The sequence below is a fragment of the Balaenoptera borealis genome (assembly GCF_965194805.1).
Source record: "Balaenoptera borealis genome assembly, chromosome: 14".
In the NCBI taxonomy this organism is placed as follows: Eukaryota; Metazoa; Chordata; class Mammalia; order Artiodactyla; family Balaenopteridae; genus Balaenoptera; species Balaenoptera borealis.
In genome coordinates, this window is record NC_138875.1 from 69,689,465 (window position 1) to 69,703,735 (window position 14,271).

At 49.1% G+C, this 14,271-nt stretch overlaps 1 protein-coding gene and 1 long non-coding RNA gene across 14 annotated transcripts in view; one reads left to right on the top strand and one right to left on the bottom strand.

The window, feature by feature from the left end:
- Positions 1 to 8,494: 8,494 nt before the first annotated feature.
- On the bottom strand, positions 8,495 to 10,235 carry LOC309611326. The gene is made up of 2 exons (XR_014234448.1): positions 10,166 to 10,235; positions 8,495 to 8,815 (listed from the first exon to the last, which is right to left on the bottom strand). It is a non-coding gene; the product is annotated as an uncharacterized lncRNA (long non-coding RNA).
- The window catches only part of LOC309611308 (kremen protein 1), a 145,351-nt gene continuing 140,533 nt past the window's right edge, over positions 9,454 to 14,271 (top strand). For 6 of the 13 annotated variants that reach the window (XR_014234441.1, XM_082355573.1, XM_082355572.1 and 3 more), the window contains exon 1: positions 9,454 to 9,699. Coding sequence is in view for 11 of the 13 variants with exons in the window: in XM_082355573.1 (XP_082211699.1) it covers positions 9,603 to 9,699 (97 nt within the window). In the remaining 2 variants the exon portion in view is untranslated. The remainder of the gene's footprint in view (positions 9,700 to 14,271) is intronic. The other 7 variants (XM_082355565.1, XM_082355566.1, XM_082355578.1 and 4 more) reach the window with 4 other exon arrangements.

The following is a 14,271-nucleotide window of genomic DNA, read 5'->3' on the forward strand; positions in this document are numbered from 1 at the left end:
TCTCAAACTGAGCAAAGGAGAAATATGCATGACCCCAGATCTGTCCTCTCTCCACTAAATCACGCCCCCACCCCCATCCTGACACCCCACAATCCTGTCTTTAACTTCAGGGTTTCCTTCTCTTGGCATGAAGCCCTAGCTTACCTTTCCCTCTCCCTACCCCATCACATTTTCTCCACCACCAGCCATCACCTACCTCGTTGACGCCTCCTGCAGGCCTCCTGTGCCTGGGTGAGCCTGGCCACGGCCCCACTGGCCGCTTGCTCTTGGAACTGATGGAGTTTCTTATCCAGCCCTGCTGGGCGGCTTTCGTTGCTGAATCGTCCTTGGGCTTTAATCTCTTTGAGGGTTTCGCATCTCCAAACTTGCGTGGTACTGGGCAGCATTTCTCCTTCAGTTGTCGCCTGAGCAACAGTTTAACCAGGGAGAAGGAACTGGCAATTAATGGGTTCTTTACAACTTCCCAAGTAGAGGTGGTACCTGGTATGGGAGCATTGGTGTTCTGCTTTGCACACGTTCTGGTTGTCCAGATGTTGGTGAGAGCTGGCGAGTCCACATAGCAGTCCTGAAGCCTGGTGTTCAGTAAGATAGACTGTCGGAGTCCATAGGTGGGGTTACTGGGATCTCGTCTCACAGAGATTGGATGCTAGAATTATAAGGGGGAGAAAAGGAATAAAAAAGACCAATTCTCAAGCAGAGACTAGAAGGTCTATTTTGGAGGTAAAGTATTAACATTTTTTTATAGACCATTCCTTCCACACAGCTCTTAGAAATCTTTCTGCACAACCTCTCTCCTGCTCACCAAAACCTTTTGTACCAAGTAGGGAAGCAGTAGAACTTCACAAGGTCACAGTGATGGTCAGGTTCTCAAAGAACATAGCATGCTTGGGCTGGAAGCGGAGGGAGGGTCAGGGAGCATTTATAAGGAATTAAAAACCATTTCTGTCCCCTGGAAAGCTAAGGGAACCCATGACAGGAAAGGAATGGGAGATGGGATCACTCAAGCTTCCTATAGGAGCTGTAGCCACTCCTCAACTATGCTGCAACCCAGAAATGACAGCAGGTAAAATCCTGCCAAGCCCTGAAATCACTTTCTAACCAGACTGCCATGAGCCAAGAAAAGCTGCTAAGCAGGGAAATATACACTGGGGTCTAAAAAGGCAAAAGCACAATGTAAATGATGCTGGCCTCCATTTCTCGGGACCAGCCAAGAACAAGAGAACAATTTGGATAGATTAGAATCACACACTTAAAGAGACCTGGCTTTCTAAGAAATGTCATCTGTAATAAAATAAAATCACCTTACCATATTTCGGTTGCCTTAAATTTTATTTTAGTTAGCTTAGTAGGGGGAAGAAATATGTATTTTCTTTTCCCTTTTTCTCTTTTTTTTTTGTTTTGTTTTGTTTTAATATTTCTATCACCTGTCTTTCTCTGCCTCAGTCATGTATGGGCAAATTGCTGTTTGTTTAGATTTTGGCTCTCATGCAGTTTTGAACCATTGTCTCTAGTATTTGTGATGTCACTTTCGTTTGTGATGTGGGTGTGGGTGGGTGTTACATCATCAGATTTTTATAGTTAAATTATGTTGGAAGAAGTTCTATTTTCTTGTGCTTACAGCCTCAGGAACTTCTCAAGCCCTCATTTTCCCCAATATGGCACAGGTGAATTTTGAAGGTTCTGACATTCTTAAGAAGCACACTTTGCACGCAATGTAGTCAAATATGCAGACCAGATTTTTGGATACACGTAGCAAGATGCATCCTTACAGGTGCGAAAGGGCCCTTCTCCGTGCGCATAAAGAAGGTACTGTTAAGTTCTCAGAATAGCTGCCAAGGTTAGGGACCAGAAATGAAAGAACACGTTCCTGCAGCCCTGGGCACCTCTGCCTGCCATGTCTCTCCCTGGGAGAATACATGGTTTCTGGAATGTGGTTTTATTTTACATCCCATGGCAAATGCAGTAATTAGAGCTGTTAGCAGTGTCAAGGGCTTGAAACAAGAACAAAGACGCCTCTTCCTGGGAACTCTTGGGCAATGCCTATCTCCTTATCAGGTGCCTGCCCTGTTGGTGGTTTTGATTTTTCATGTGCAAAATGCCAAAGGAGGCTCCCTCTCCGGGGGGGAGGAGAGCGAAATGGTGGAAAAACAGAGTATGAGTCTGGCAGGAGTTCCTGGAATCACATGCGTTGCCTGTTTGATTTTTTTGTCCCTGGAGTGAATCAAAGTCGCAGGCAGACCGCACCGCAGGCCGCCGTGGAACCACCACCAGGCCGCCGGCATCTGGACCCACAGACGCTTGGGAGGACAATAGGGTCCATTCAGTGGCAAGCTCTGGCCTCACCTCCCGAGAGGTGGGTCAGTTTTACAGCTGGGCGTTGGAAAGTGTTTGTCTTTGGGAAGGGTTTGCAAACGTCTGGAGACCGGGCAGGCAGGCATCCTTTCAAAGCCAGTGAACCCTGGAGAAGTGCCACCAGGCTCTGGGGCTACGGTCTGCCTTTACTCCGCATGGCAGGGACAGAAGGGCAAGAATGGCACATGGAGCTGCTCTTCTGCTTTCCTTCTCTCCTTCCCCATCTTGAGGTTGGCTTTCCCACACCACCTCTTTCCAGACACTCAAATGTATTTACTTTCCTAGGCCTTTGACTCAAGGAGCACTCAGTATCTCCTAGCACAGAGCTGTTCACACAGGTGGCAGCTGATACAGACTCTTCAAGTTCTATCAAATTCTACCTTCTCTCCCTTCTGTGTAACTCCCTTCAATTGACCCTGCCCTAGTAGTAAGCCTCACGTTCCTTAGAAATAACTCAGGGTAATTTGGCCTGTGCTATTTCTCCTATTTCAGTAAAATCTGTGTTGATTGAATACTCACTGTAGTCCAAACATGGTTCTAGACAACACTTTACCAACATCATCTCACCAAATGCTACCAACAGTCTTCTGCATGAGTTTGGGTGCTGCTGCCATCCCTACTTTATAGATGAAGAAACTGAAGGTCAGGGACTTCCCTGGTGGTCCACTGGTAAAGAATCTGCCTTCCAATGCAGGGGACGTGGGTTCAATCCCTGGCTGGGGAACTAAGGTCCCACATGCTGCGGGGCAACTAAGCCCGCACGCCACAACTACTGAGCTCTTGCGTCTCAGCTAGAGAGCCCGAATGCCGCAAACTACGGAGCCCACGTGCTCTGGAGCCCGCGTACCACAACTCTAGAGAGAGAAAACCCACATGCCACAACTAGAGAGAAGCCCACATCGCAACGAAGAGCCTGCGTGCTGCAACTAAGACCCGACGCAGCCATAAATAAATACATTAATTCATTAATTAATTAAAATTTTTAAAAAAGAAAAGGAACTGAAGGTCCAGTTGCTCAAGGACCATGCCTCAGGCCCAAAAGCTAGTAACCAACAAAGGCTGGACTCAACCCAACCAGGGTCTACACCACCTTTGCTCTTATCCACTCAGAGCTACGCTGTGACACTTTGCCTTGCATCTGGTTGGCCCATCCACGTACCACACCTGGGCACGGACCACATCAAGCCCTATTGATGGATCCCAGATCCATTTCTCAATGGGCAAGTGAATTCACATCTCTGGGCCTTACTTTCCTCATCTGTGAAATGCGGATAATAGGAGTGCCTACCCCAGGGTCACTATGAGGAGGAAATCGGACAACGCATGCGAAGCACTTGGCATGGCTCCTGGCAGAGAGTAAGTGCTCAGTAAATAAAGTTCTAATTAATGTTGGTTTTTTTTTTTTTTTTTTTGGCTGTGCTGTGAGGCATGCGGTTTTTTTTTTTTTTTTTTTGGCTGTGCTGTGAGGCATGCGGGACCTTAGTTCCCGAACCAAAGATTGAACCCACGCCCCCTGTGGTGGAAGCACAGAGTCTTAACCACTGGACCACCAGGGAAGTCCCTAATGTTATTAATATTATGGCCCATTCACTCATCTGACCCCTTCTTGAGCTCCTGTTGCTCATGGTCGGAGTGACTTAACCCAACATTTTATAGGAACTTCATCCCAGGTCCTTAGTTGTGTGCCCATCTGGTTTATGAGGCCAAGCAATGAGCCTCTTTTTTTTTTAATTGAAGTATGGTCTTTCAGATTCTTTTCCATTATAGGTTATTACAAGATATTGAATATAGTTCCCTGTGCCACACAGTAAATCCTTGTTGTCAAGCAATCAGCCTCTTGAAACGGGGGATGATTCTGATCTGACTTGGGTATCATGACATTTCTTTTCCCACGATCCATCTTCACTAAACATTTGTCAGATTCATCAACCTTACGGAGGTGATGTATCTACAAGAGCTACATTTCCCCCTGGTTTTAGAAGTTGTCCCGAATATCCCTGCTTTGTTAGATGGAAAGGGAAGCGGGTACCTGAGGATACACTAAGGAAAGTAACTAGTCTTTAACAGAGGTTGTTCTGTTGAAGGTTGTTCAGAAGTATAAAGTCAGGATGGAAAGACTCTATTTGATCCAGGGTCCTGAAACCATGGCAAGAGTTTCCATTGTTGGTGCCAACACTCAATCCAGAGACCTTGGGGCTGAGGCCGTAGGGCTTCCATGTTGCTGAAAGTCCTGTTCCTGAGTTTGGTTCGCCAATGAACCTTTTTCATTCTGCTGAGCTCAGTCTAAATAACCTTTATTTTCCACCCATCCTTTGGAGCTGTTCTTCCTGACATATCTAAACCACCGCTTCTATCTGGAAACACATCTGCCCTTGTCTGATGCTTAGCCAGTCTCTACTGACTGTATTTTTAGCTCCAATAATCTTTCTTCTTTCTTTTTCTCCTCTACTACCACTCTTCTCTTTAATTTCTCTGAGCTCCTGTTCTCTTTCCGGAGGGTCAGTGAATAAAGAGGAAATTGAGCTGGGCTTCCCTGGTGGAGCAGTGGTTAAGAATCCGCCTGCCAATGCAGGGAACATGGGTTTGAGCCCTGGTTAGGGAAGATCCCTCATGCCGCAAAGCAACTAAGCCCGTGCGCCACAACTACTGAGCCTGTGCTCTAGAGCCGGCGAGCCACAACTACTGAGTCCACGTGCCGCAGCTACTGAAGTCTGCGCACCTGGAGCCCATGCTCCGCAAGGAGAGAAGCCACCGTGATGAGAAGCCCGCACACTCACCGAAGAGCAGCCCCGCTCTCCACAACTAGAGAAAGCCTGCGTGCAGCAATGAAGACCCAACACAGGCAAAAAGTTAAAAAAAAAAAAAAAGTTAAAAAAAAAGAGGAAATTGAGCCAATTTATATGAATTCTCATCTTCCTCCTTCATGCCCCACCCCCAAATTCTAGTGGAATTTAGTTGTGTTTAATTTCCTCAGAAGATGTTTTTATTTTAACACCCAAGCAAGTAAACTTCCACACCCATATGGGAACACGTCTGAGGTTTGTGATGTAGAAGTTTTAGGAGAGAAGAGAAAAACTTTGGATGAGAGAACTTGAAAAGATTCCTGAACCATGATGCAAACCCGGAGGACGAGTGATTTAGACCACATGTGCTGAATACACACCTATCACGGGCCAAGTATGTGAAATGAGGGTGCCCTGCCCATCCTGCCACCCCTTCTCACCTGGCTCTGAGTTCTCAGATGTGTCCACCTGGATGCCCCACAGACATTGCTAACTCGTTATGTTCAAAACCAAATTCTTTTTCTCCCTTCACCCCCATCAGAACAGACTAACTACTGCTTCTCTTGAATTTTCCATCACTAGTTGCCTGACCCAGAACCTGGGAGACAGGATCAGTGCTGAGATGAGCCTGAGGCTAAAGGAAAATCAGGAATCTAGATCCTGTTTTTATTTAAAGTTTTGAGATTCTGTTCATCATTAATTTTTTAACATTCATTTAGAGTTTTAAAAGATATTGCATTAAAACACTGTCCATTAAATATATTTAATATATTTAAAAATTGATTAAATATTTGTCTTGATTACTGAGTTTTGGGGGGCACCCTTAAATCTTGTGCCTGAGGCCAATGCCTCACTTGCCTCACCCTAATCCCAGCCCTGGACCACTCAGTAGGCATTGGTTGCTAGAACCCCATAAAGATAATAAGGCAATTCACCACGGTGATGAGGAGTAGGGTCCTGAAGTCCCACTGCCTGGGGTCATAGCCCAGCTCCACCACTAGGCAACCTTTGGGCAAGCCATTTAACCTCTCTGTATGAGGGGGCTCGTAAGAGCGCCTCCCTCATAGGGCTACCGTCATATGAGAAATGTGATGACAAACATTGCACACTGCTGAAAGCTTATTAAAATCCTCAGTAAAGGTTTGCTATTCTTGTTATTATAATCAGACTCCTCATCCAGTGCTCTCTCTACAACATGACTGCCCTTTGAGCAGAAATTACCCCAGCTGGAGTTTCAAAGATACCAGGATCGCCCAAACTCCACCAGCTGAGATCTCTCAGCTTCTTGGCAAATCCTGCTGCCCTTGGGAGGAATCCAAGGGCCTGACTGCAGAGCCGGCAGACAGACAGACAGACACCAATATCTTCCTGGAGGCCCAGGGGCTATAGTCAATGCCCTCACTCTTTCCATGAAATAAAGCTGCTGAAGGACTGAGGCATGTGAAGCATTGAAATGAATATCTCAGGCAGCTCCTTGCCAGGGCCAGGGACCACATAACTGAGCAAAGACCTTGAGCCATTACGTGCCCTGACCTAGACCTGCTCGGTTGTATTTTTAGCCTCTGTGTGCTGTTTCCATCACCTGTGCTGGGCTTTATGCTGGAAAAGAGGGGAGGGGGGGGACTGGGGACAGCTAGAGAGATGTTTCTCATGGCAGCCAGTGGGGGCAGGAGCTTGCACACTATTTCTGAGCTCTGTTGTACAAGCCAGCTTTCATGGGCTTGCAACATTTCAGGGGTGTGTGTAGTTAATGACACAGGCCCCCGAGCTTAGAAGGACCTCAGGCTTGGTTTAATGCTCTGTTGTCACCATCTTGAAATTCTTAAAAATTTTGAACACGGGGCCCCACATTTTCATTTTTCACTGTAGCCCATTCTGGTTACACAAGGCCAAGAGAGCAGAATAAAGGAAGGGGGCTGGTACCCAGTCAACAGGGGTGCCTTTCTGCAGGGCAGTAAGACAGATGGGACCTACTACCATGAGGCATAAATCCCCAAACTTGGCCAAATAAACCTGATTTCGACTCCCCCCCCCATCTGCCTCTTCTTATTTCCTCCTCTGAAACTAGGATGAGATATGAAAGGACCTTGTAAACTGTAGACAGCTGTGTCCCGCTTTGCTAAAACCTTTCCCCGGCACTCTATTTAAAACAGCCCACAGAGCACCCTCTGTCAATATCATTTTCTTGTTTTTGTAGTACATTTTGCTCTCTGAAATTCACATTGTTTTCCTGTTGGTTGACTGGCCTCTCCGCTCTGTTTGGGTTCAGTTCTAGGAGCGTAAGTTCTTGTCTTGCTGGTGCTCTTGACAGGTTCCTCACTGAATGTTTGTTGAATGGAGGAAGGATCACCCTTACTGAGTACTTGCTTTGTGCTGATGGTTTTACCTGCATCTCCCCATTTTATTCTCCTTCTAGGGCCTCCTGCCTGGGAGGGTGCAAGTTAAGAGTTGAAGCATTCCCAGGTTATGTTGGAGGAGGTGATTTTGGAGGTGGGGAAGGGCCCAAAATGGTGCAGGAGAAGGTAAGCAAGAGTGGGAGACACCAGGTGGGATGTGGAGGGCATCCCTCTGCTCCAATAAGAAGCCCAGAGGATTCTCGACCTTGGTAATGACCCAGGGAAAACAGTGATTGAACAAGCGCACTCTTACCGTGGCACTGGGTCGTGTGGGTGGTGTGACGGAGCCAAGAAGCCTCGTGGGAGTAGTTGCGCCTTTGGGGCCCAGCTCTGGGAGCAGCTGGGATGAGGGGATGGTTGGGGGCGAGGTGGCGGGTCTTGGGACCGGGCGAGGGGGATGGCTAGGGGGCCGGTGCACCTAAGGCGGGCCGGGGATAGCCCAGCCCCGCTCAGGGCGCGGCGAGTCAGCACAGGAGGGCTGAGGTTCCCGCCGCCGCGCCGGGCACAGGCCCGCACTTGCAAGTCTGGGACCAGGGACTTAAAAGCGCCCGGCGCACCGCCCGGACCTGCCCCGCGGGGCGTCACCGCGGCGGTTTAGGCTGGAGCCGAAGGAAAATCTCTGCCTGGGGGAGTGCGGGGGAGGAGAGAGGCCCATCACAGACCCCGGGGGCGGGAGGGGAAGACCATGTTGGGGAGTGAGGCCACGCGGGGCCGAGAGTTTAAGCGAGCCACGCGCTCTCTGCGTCCCGGGATCGCAGTGTCTAAGAAAGCACCATTGCCCCACCCACTTCTGGACTTTCTTGGTGTCGGGCGCTTTACTTGCGTCTATCTAATCTAATCTAATCTAATCTTGTGAAGGCCTTTTAATATTCCTATTTTGCAGATGACAAAGAGCAGGAAACTTGCCCCAGCTGACAAAAAATGTGCGATAGGATTCGGAACCGGGGCTCAGTATGCTGCCTCTTTTTTTTTTTTTTTAGTTAATTTTTATTTATTTATTTATGGCTGTGTTGGGTCTTCGTTTCTGTGCGAGAGCTTTCTCTAGTTGTGGCAAGCGGGGGCCACCCTTCCTCGCGGTGCGCGGGCCTCTCATTACCGCGGCCTCTCCTGTTGCGGAGCACAGGCTCCAGACGCGCAGGCTCAGTAATTGTGGCCCACGGGCCCAGTTGCTCCGCGGCATGTGGGATCCTCCCAGACGAGGGCTCGAACCCTTGTCCCCTGCACCGGCAGGCAGACTCTCAACCACTGCGCCACCAGGGAAGCCGTATGCTGCCTCTTTTGTGGCTGCAAAAATTGGGATGGTGAAAGGAACTCAACATTTTCTAAGCTCCTACTGTGTGTGTGTAAAAGTTTCCACGCATTGTCTCATTTAGTACAACCTCTTTGGGAGTAATTGCTATCAACGTCCCCATTTAACAGATAAGGAAATTGAAGTAAGAGAGCTATTTTTCCTTTAAATCCGCCCAAGATTTTACAGGTGATCAAGTGGGATATGAACCCGGACAGGCTGACTCCAGAGCACCCTTTTTAAAACCGCTGCGAAGAGCCAAGCAGGGAAAAGCGGTTTGCAGACTGCTGTTCTGACTATTACGGCTGCGGCTGAGCCCGCGTGTGGGTCACGACCCCAGTGAGGGTGGAGCAGGGGTCACTGGGCGCCTGGCCCGGTCCAGCCGGGTCAAACCTCTGCTTGTGGACTCAGAGGCTGTGCCCCAGGCCCCGCCCCTCACCTGCTGGCCCCACCCCTCGAACCAACCAAGAAAGTGGTCCGCGGGTGGGCGGGCCCAGGTGCAGGGGGGATGTGGGCGGGGCCTGGAGCGTGAGTGGCAGGCGCGGGTGGGGCGAGGCGGGCGTGCGCAGTCGGCTCCGCCCCTCGGGCCTCGCGGCGGAGCCTGGCGGGCCTCTGGCGGCAGGGGCGGTGGCGGCGCTGGGGAGGGCGGGCCGGGGCGGGGCGGCTGGGCGGCCGGGGCGGGGCCACGCTCGAGCCTAGCGTCCCGCTCCCATGGCCGCCCCCGGCTCCCTGCGTTGCCCCTTCTCCCCCGGGCCGCGCCCCGGGGCCCCGCACTGACGGCCCATGGCGCCGCCCGCCGCCCGCCTCGCCCTGCTCTCCGCCGCCGCGCTTACGCTGGCCGCCCGCCCCGCGCCCAGCCCCGGCCTCGGCCCCGGACCCGGTGAGTGACCGACTCCCCCCACCCCCCGCTCCGCCCGTTCTGCGCGGAGCCCGCCCGGGGGGCCCAACTCCCTCGCCCCTGCCTTCTGGGACTCCTTCTCCAGCCCCTCAGCGACGCCCCTCAGACGGGGCGGCCCCTCTCCTCAGGACCTGGGACTCCCCCAGACCCCTCAGCTACGCCCTCGGTCGGCGCCCAGTCTGCCTCAGTACCTCCCAGACTCTTTCGCCAGGCTCCTCAGCGACGTCTCCCCGGCCGGGATGTCGCCTCTGTCTCAGGACCCGGCACCCCCAGCTCAAGTCCCTCAGCGACTCCCCCCGGGGCCGGGACGCTCCCCCACCCCGCCTCAAGACGCTGCCCCCCCTCCCCAAGCCCCTCAGCGACACCCCGGGCCAGGATCCCCTCCGCAAGCCTCACAACGACGCCCCCAGTACCCCCTCCCACCCACGCCCGCGAACCCTGCGCCTACCCGCTCACGACCGGGTGCGGAGGCGACGGGAGCGGGCGCCCGGCCCCTCTGCCCGGTCCCGGCTGCACCCGCTTGCCCAACACTAATTTTTGAGTACAAGTCGTGAAAAGTAAAGTTGACCTGCCCGCCCTGCTAGAGGTAGACCTGGGTCCGGAGACGACCGGCTCTACCCAGCCAGAACGTTCCCTCCCTAGCCACCCCCCACCCCACCGGGGCCGCTTTGAACTTCCCCGTGACTCGGTGCAGGTCCAGCGTGGAGAGGGGAAGAAAGGAAGGGGTGATGGGAAACTTCTCCCCTACAGAGCTTAGGGTGCTTATCCTGACTTTAAACAGGGTAACCCGCTCCCCAGGCCAAGGTCAAGGCCAGGTCTTCCCAAGTGGGGCCCTAGACCAGGATGGAAGCTGGGACTTTGCTTAGCTTGCCCGAACACCCTTCCTTGCAGCAGAACTCTCCAAGTTGAAGAGCAGGCAAGGGGGCGTTGTCTGGCCCAGGTACATTTGTCCGCAGGTTGTTCAGGTGTTGAGAATTAGGCATTAATGGAAGGGACGGGAAAAGTGCATTACAGGTTTGCTGAAGTAAGAAAACCGGCCTCTGGGTTCTCCACCCAAAGTCGCAGACTGTGATATTGGAGAGATGGATTTTGCTGATGAAAGAAAACTCCAAGTTGCTTTGTTTACTTACCAGCTTGGATTTGTGATAAAGATAAGGATTTAGTGTTGTCACTTACTATGTGACTTTGGGTTGTGCCTTCAGCTCTCTGAGCCTCAGTTTCCTCATCTGTAAAGGAGGGATGATGATAACTCCCTTGCAGGGTGTTGTGAAGATTAAATGACGTACTGCAGGTAACACACCCACGTATAGCAGGCAGTCACTAAACATATTTAATACTTCTTTTTATAGTGCTTTATGGTTCACCAAGTGCTGGACACCTCCTTTGCCCTGGGAATGCTATGAGCTTCCAGTCTCATTAATCCCTGTAAAAGGCAAAGCTTGGCTTTAGAGTGGTAGAAGGGGGCTCTCCAAGTGCTATAAACCTTAGGCTCAGGAAGTGGTTTCTGAGTGATCAGTGGCCTTCTAGGGGACAACTACAAAAACTTGTGCAGAAGTTTGATCACTTCTACTGTTTGCTGTATGTGGGGAATGAAGGAGGGACTTTCTGAGAGCCAGGATATGTCAACATAACTGTAACCTAGTAACCCCTTAGCTCCACTTTGCCATATGTGTGGTCAGGATTTAATGTCCTCTATGGAGAGAGAGGTATGGGTGGAAATAAACTGTTTCCTCTCCTGGAAAGGGCAGAGTAATAGCTCTGAAAAGTGTTCAGTGAACCAGCTGTGTGCTTATGCTTGTTGGAAGGTGGCACCCTCTCCTCAGGCACCTTTGCTTTGCTTGGAAGGGTCAAATGCAGCAGCTCTTATGTAGTTTGAACCTCAAACCTTGGTGTTTGTTTTTATTGGAGTCTGGGGTAGGGACAAATAAATAACCATTGTGAAATGATTTATGATAAGTGGCCCACGTTCCCAATTCAGTGAGCCTCACCAGCTTTTTTCCCTCCCATCCTAGTACATCAGTGCCTTTGTGATTTCTCCTCTTTAGTTCCAGAGGCAGTTTTAGGGAGATACCACATGGTCTTCAGCATCACATCCTGTCTAGAGCCTACCCACTAGTTTTTAAAAATCCTTTCCAATAAAAAACACGTTTTACTCTGAGGATATGCCAAACTTGACATTTCATATTTTTGATACTGTAATTTTCTCTAAAATTTTGTGGATGGAAAAAATTATTTCAATACTTATATTCTGCATAATTTTGTAATATTTAAATTACTGGTGGTTTGCATTTTTGAATGCTGACTTTATAAAAAGTTAGCTCATTCCCTATCAGTGCTACTTCTAATTACAGTGTGTAGCCAACCCCAGATGACCTCCCTTCTCTTCATTCTTTGAGATTCTCTCCCTTCCTTCACAACTGATAAGGAGGAAGGTAGAGGTTAGTGAAACCTAGAGGTTAGTGAAATTCTAGGTTAGGAATCTAGACTCCCTTTTCAAGGAGGAAGGCAGCCAGGGCCGTGGGCTGATGGGCTCTCTGAAGTGAACTCCCATCTGGAATTTACTGACCTGCAGGGGACAGCCGAGAGGTAGGAAGAGCAGAGAAGGCTGAGTGGACTTCTGCTGTGAGTTTTCCGCCTAAGGCATATACCTGCTTGGGTGTTTCACCACATTTAGGGGCTTTCGGGTGTGCGTCAACTCTGGCTATGTTTGCTGTGAACAGCCTTTTATGCTCATCCTCCTCCAGCTCCTCATGTAGAATTTGTCCCATTAGACAGCAGTGTGTCTTGCCATAAAACCTATGAGTTCAGTTAACAGTGAGAGTTTCATACTGTACAGGGCCTTATCCCTCTTGGGGACTGCATCAATGTTGTATAGAATTACCTGTATACAACCCAGGGGCAGATAGGAGTAAAGGGGACTAATGTGCATGCCAGTTACTTTTATGTATTTTTAAGAAACAGGAAACTGTCAAAACTGACCTGGCATCAAAGAACTCTGATCTTTTTGTGAAAATTTTTGGCCCCTCGACAAAGCTGTTTAAGTGTTTGAGATATGCAGTGAGACCTTTTATAAATCTTAGAGCAAAAAGAAGTTCAATTTAGGCTCACTGCTAATAAACAGCAAGTTGGTACACTTAATATAGATATTATTGATACACTTACTTATGATTTAGCATATTTGGATCAAAAGCAATAAATGATGAAGGTAAAATATATTGCTTTAAATTGCTTCACAATATACAGATTAGGAATTTTGGGTGATGGGCACTATACCATCTTTAGTTTAGAATTTTTGAGCCTATAATGCCATCTTAGGCTCTAGGTCAGGTAGGTGTCAGCAAACATTTTTTGTAAAGGGCTAGAAAGTAAATAAGTTGGGCTTTGTGGGCCATGTACTGTCTGTTGCAGTACAACAGCTGCAGAATCTCAAAGAATGAAGAGAAGGGAGGTCATGTTTGTAGAGCAAAGCAGCCATAGACAAACTGTGAATGGATAGGTGTGGCTGTCTTCCAAGAAAACTTACATGGACACCGATATTTGAATTTCATGTGATTTCTTTTTAACAGTTTTTTAAAAATTTTATTTATTTTTGGCTGTGTTGGGTCTTCATTGTTGTACACGCGGGCGTTCTCTAGTTGCAGCGAGTGGGGGCAACTCTTTGTTGTGGTGAGCGGGCTTCTCATTGCGGTGGCTTCTCTAATTGCGGAGCACGGGCTGTAGGCGTGTGGGCTTCAGTAGTTGTGGCACGTGGGCTCAGTAGTTGTGGCTTGCAGGCTCTAGAGCGCAGACTCAGTAGTTGTGGCACACGGGCTTAGTTGCTCCGTGGCACGTGGGATCTTCCTGGACCAGGGCTCGAACCCGTGTCCCCTGCATTGGCAGGTAGATTCTTAACCACCAGGGAAGTCTAATGTGGTTTTTATATGTCACAAAATATTGTTCTTTTGGTTGTTTTCAATCATTTAAAAAGCATTTTTAGTCATGGGCCATACAAAAATGGGCAGTGGGCCAGAGTTGGCCTGCAGGCTGGACTTGACCAAGTCCTTCTCTAGGTCCATATGTGTTGATTTTTTCCAGTGTTCACTGGTCTGGAAAAGTGACAAGGAGGCTTGCTGATTGAACCTTTTACCTTTTACTATAAACTAACTTTAAGAGGCATGGGAGAAATGGTTAAAAAGGTAAATTTTGTGTTAGGTATATTTTACCACAATTTAAAAAAAAAACATATCGAGGGAGGGAAATTTCATACACATACATTTGGATCTTTAATAAGACTTTAAAAAATACTTTAAAAAGAAATTCAGTATGGTTCAGGGTGCACTACATAAAGAAACTAGAGCCTTCCTCGGAACCAGCCCATTGTTTGTTCAGCTATGCAGATGTTGCTTGGATCAAACTGTTGAGAGATTTGTTTCTCAGAGGAAAGCCCAGGCAGCAGGTGGCACCGGCCCTGAGACATTAAAAAAAAAAAAAAAAAAAAGGAGAAAAAAAAGAAGAAAACAAACTTCTGTCACTTTCCTAAACAGTTGAATGGTTCTATTGTCATTTTTAAAATGG